This window comes from Fukomys damarensis, unplaced genomic scaffold (genome assembly GCF_012274545.1).
Source record: "Fukomys damarensis isolate Sample0158 unplaced genomic scaffold, DMR_v1.0_HiC HiC_scaffold_34, whole genome shotgun sequence".
NCBI classification, from domain to species: domain Eukaryota; kingdom Metazoa; phylum Chordata; class Mammalia; order Rodentia; family Bathyergidae; genus Fukomys; species Fukomys damarensis.
The window spans coordinates 25,178,898-25,181,771 of NW_022900946.1; the positions used below are offsets into that span (position 1 = coordinate 25,178,898).

Below are 2,874 nucleotides of genomic sequence, written 5' to 3' on the forward strand. Positions count from 1 at the left end.
TTATTATTATTATTATTTTTATTATTATTATTATTATTATATAGTATACCCAAGCACTACACCAAGCTAAAAACGATATCTGGGAAAAGCACCTGACCTTTGCAGGAGTGAGTTTAAGATTTACATTCAACTCTTTAAAAACCATGAAAGCAAGAATGAAGTGAAATGTTTAAAATGTTGGGTGAAACCCCACCAACCTGTAATTCTACGTGCTGAAATAATCCTCTTCAAAAGTAAAGGACAGCCAGGCATGGTGGCGCATGCCTATAATCACAGCACTTAGAAGCTGAAGCAAAAAGGATTGTTGCAAATTCAAGGCCAGCCTTGAACTACAAAGTGAGACCCTGTCTCAAAAAACAACAAAAACAAAACAAAAAAGTAAAGGACCAACTCTTTCTTAAACAAAAACTGAGATTTGAGGTTCTTGGGTTTTGTTATTGCCCAGTCTCGCTTCCAATTCTTTGGCTGAAGTAACCTGCCCACCTCAGCCTCTTGAGTAGTTGAGGTTGCAGGCATGCACCACCTGGCCAGGGAAAAACTGCAAGGAATGTTAAAAGTTCTATGGGAAGAAGGAAAATGGTATAGGTAGACACTCACTCACATAAAGAGCATTAGGAAGTGAATAGGGGAGGTAAAAGAAAAGTTATTTTTCTTACTGATCTAACATAATAGTCTGATCAGAATGGTAATAGCGAAGCAGCATTGTATTGGGTGACAGTTCATGTGTGAGTGGGACAGACAACACCTACGATGCAAGGGACAAAGGGAGGAATTAATTTATCACGAGGTCCTGGTACTGTTATGAGGTGGTGTAGTGTTATTTGAAAGTGGACTTGGAATAGTTGTAAATGTATATGGCAAATTGTAGGACCACCTTCTAAAAATATCTTTCTTTTTTTAAAGATAGCCAGATATGGTGGCACATGCCTATAATCCCAGCTTCTTCAGAGGCTGAAACAAGTGCAAATTCAAGATCAGCTTAGGCATTCAGCGAGACCATGTCTCAAAGTAATATTTTTTTAAAAGCCTGGGACGTACTGCAATGGTAGAGATCTTTCCTAGCATGCTGAGGGTTTACTCTCTAGCACTGACTCCCCGCAAATGTATAATTAATATGGTAAGGAAAGAATATGGAGTCATACGAAATGTTCATTGAAAAGCAAAAAAAAAAAAAAAAAAAAAAAAAAAAAAAAAAAAAAAAAAAAGAAAGCATAAAATGGATTACTAGCAAAGATGATAGCTCTACTATATATCCACCTGTACCAAGTCACTTCGGCAGTGATACAAGTACATCATTAAAAGTATTTAGAAGAAATATGGGCTCAGCAATTCAGGCCTGTAGTCCCAGGCGGAGGCAGAAAGAGTACTTGAATCCAGGAATTCAAGGCAAATCTGGGCAACACAGGAAGAGCTCATCGCAAAAAGGAAGGGGTGGGGTGGGCAGGCAAGAAGACACAGACCCATAATCCAAACTATTTGGAAGGATTCCCAGTGTGGTCTCAGCCTGGGCAACTTAGGTTCCATCTCAAAATAAAAAGGGATGGGAATGTAACTCCGTGCAAAAGAACTGTGCTGAACCCAGCCAGTATGGCTGCCAAAAACGGGGAGGGGCAAGAGAACGAAAGACTTCAGAAGAAAATAGGATGTCTTTGTGACTTCCAGGAAAGAATGGGTTTTTAGGTCTCAGCACAATGCTTAAGTTTGATATGATGGATTACACAAACAGCTAAAAAGCCTAAAGAGTGCCTAAAGTCAAGATGAAAAAGATAGGGGCGAGGGAGTGGTGCACCCCTGTCATTTCAGCACCCGGGAGCTAAGGTAGGATCACAAGTTCCAGCCCAGTCTGGGTAATTCAGCAGTTCCCTGAGACCCTGTATGAGCTAGAGACCTAGTTCAGCGTGAAGGCCCAGCCTTGAACCCCCAGTACCACCAAGAAAGTTTTTTGCAAACACCTGTGTATGTGCAGAGGTACACCAAGCAGTTGTTGAGCAGTTGAAATACTGTAAAATAAGAGCAATCTTGGGGTCAAAGTAAAACTCAAGGTTCATCTCCATGGAGAACATTCCTCATGAATAAAAAAGAAAATTACCCACGGAGCCTCAAGTCCCGAGTGTGCACTGCTTACTGTGCTCAGCCGCCCAGAAAGCAGAAGGGAGCGGAGAGAGGCAGGCGTGCGAGGTGCACGGGGATGGGGATCTGAACGACCACACGCAGCCAGGCAAAAGCGGACTCCACGGGAAACCGGCCCAAGGGCCCGCTCCTCCCCAGGGCTCAGGCTCAAGGCCCAGGGTGGCGGTCGGTGCGTAAAGGCGCAGACCAGCAGGAGGCTGTGGGAGAGGCGAGTCCTAGACTCGCGACGCTTCCCCAGACCCAAGGCCCGAGGGAAGGACTGGCACCCTCTGAGCCCAAGGGCCCTGGCCGGTCAGGAGCGACACGCGAGCCTCCCCTCAGCCCTGTCCCCCGGGCGCCCCAGGAACCACACGGGAGACGGAAGTACACACGGCCAGAGCCGGTGTGATGCGCTCTAGGCAGGCAGCAGCCCGTGCCCCCGCAACTCGAGCAGCGGGGACAGCGTGTAGCGCAGGCGGCGGAAGGCGGCGTCCGAGCGGAGGCGCGCGAGTCCCTGGCGGATGGCTTCGGGTTTCACCAGCACCAAGTAGAGCAGCTGCAGCACCAGGAAGACGAGTGGAAGCAGCGCCAGGGTCCGCAGCGCGCCCAACGTCCACAGCCTGTGGGCGCAGGGACAGAGGGAAAAACGCGCGAGGGTGGGGAGGGGACCGGGAAGGGGCCGCGGTCCCAGGAGTCCCCCTGCTGGCTCACCTGAGACGCCCCGAGCCCTTGCCGCCGCCGAACAGCTGCTTCTCCTGCAGCAAG

General features: G+C 48.2%; 1 protein-coding gene across 1 annotated transcript in view; it reads right to left on the reverse strand.

Annotated features, from left to right (window-relative positions):
• Nucleotides 1-1,164: 1,164 nt before the first annotated feature.
• The window catches only part of Tmem191c (transmembrane protein 191C), a gene marked incomplete at its 5' end in the record, with an annotated part of 2,829 nt that continues 1,119 nt past the window's right edge, over nucleotides 1,165-2,874 (reverse strand). The window contains one exon of the mRNA XM_010620816.1: nucleotides 1,165-2,866. Coding sequence (XP_010619118.1) covers nucleotides 2,525-2,866 — 342 coding nt within the window. The remainder of the gene's footprint in view (nucleotides 2,867-2,874) is intronic.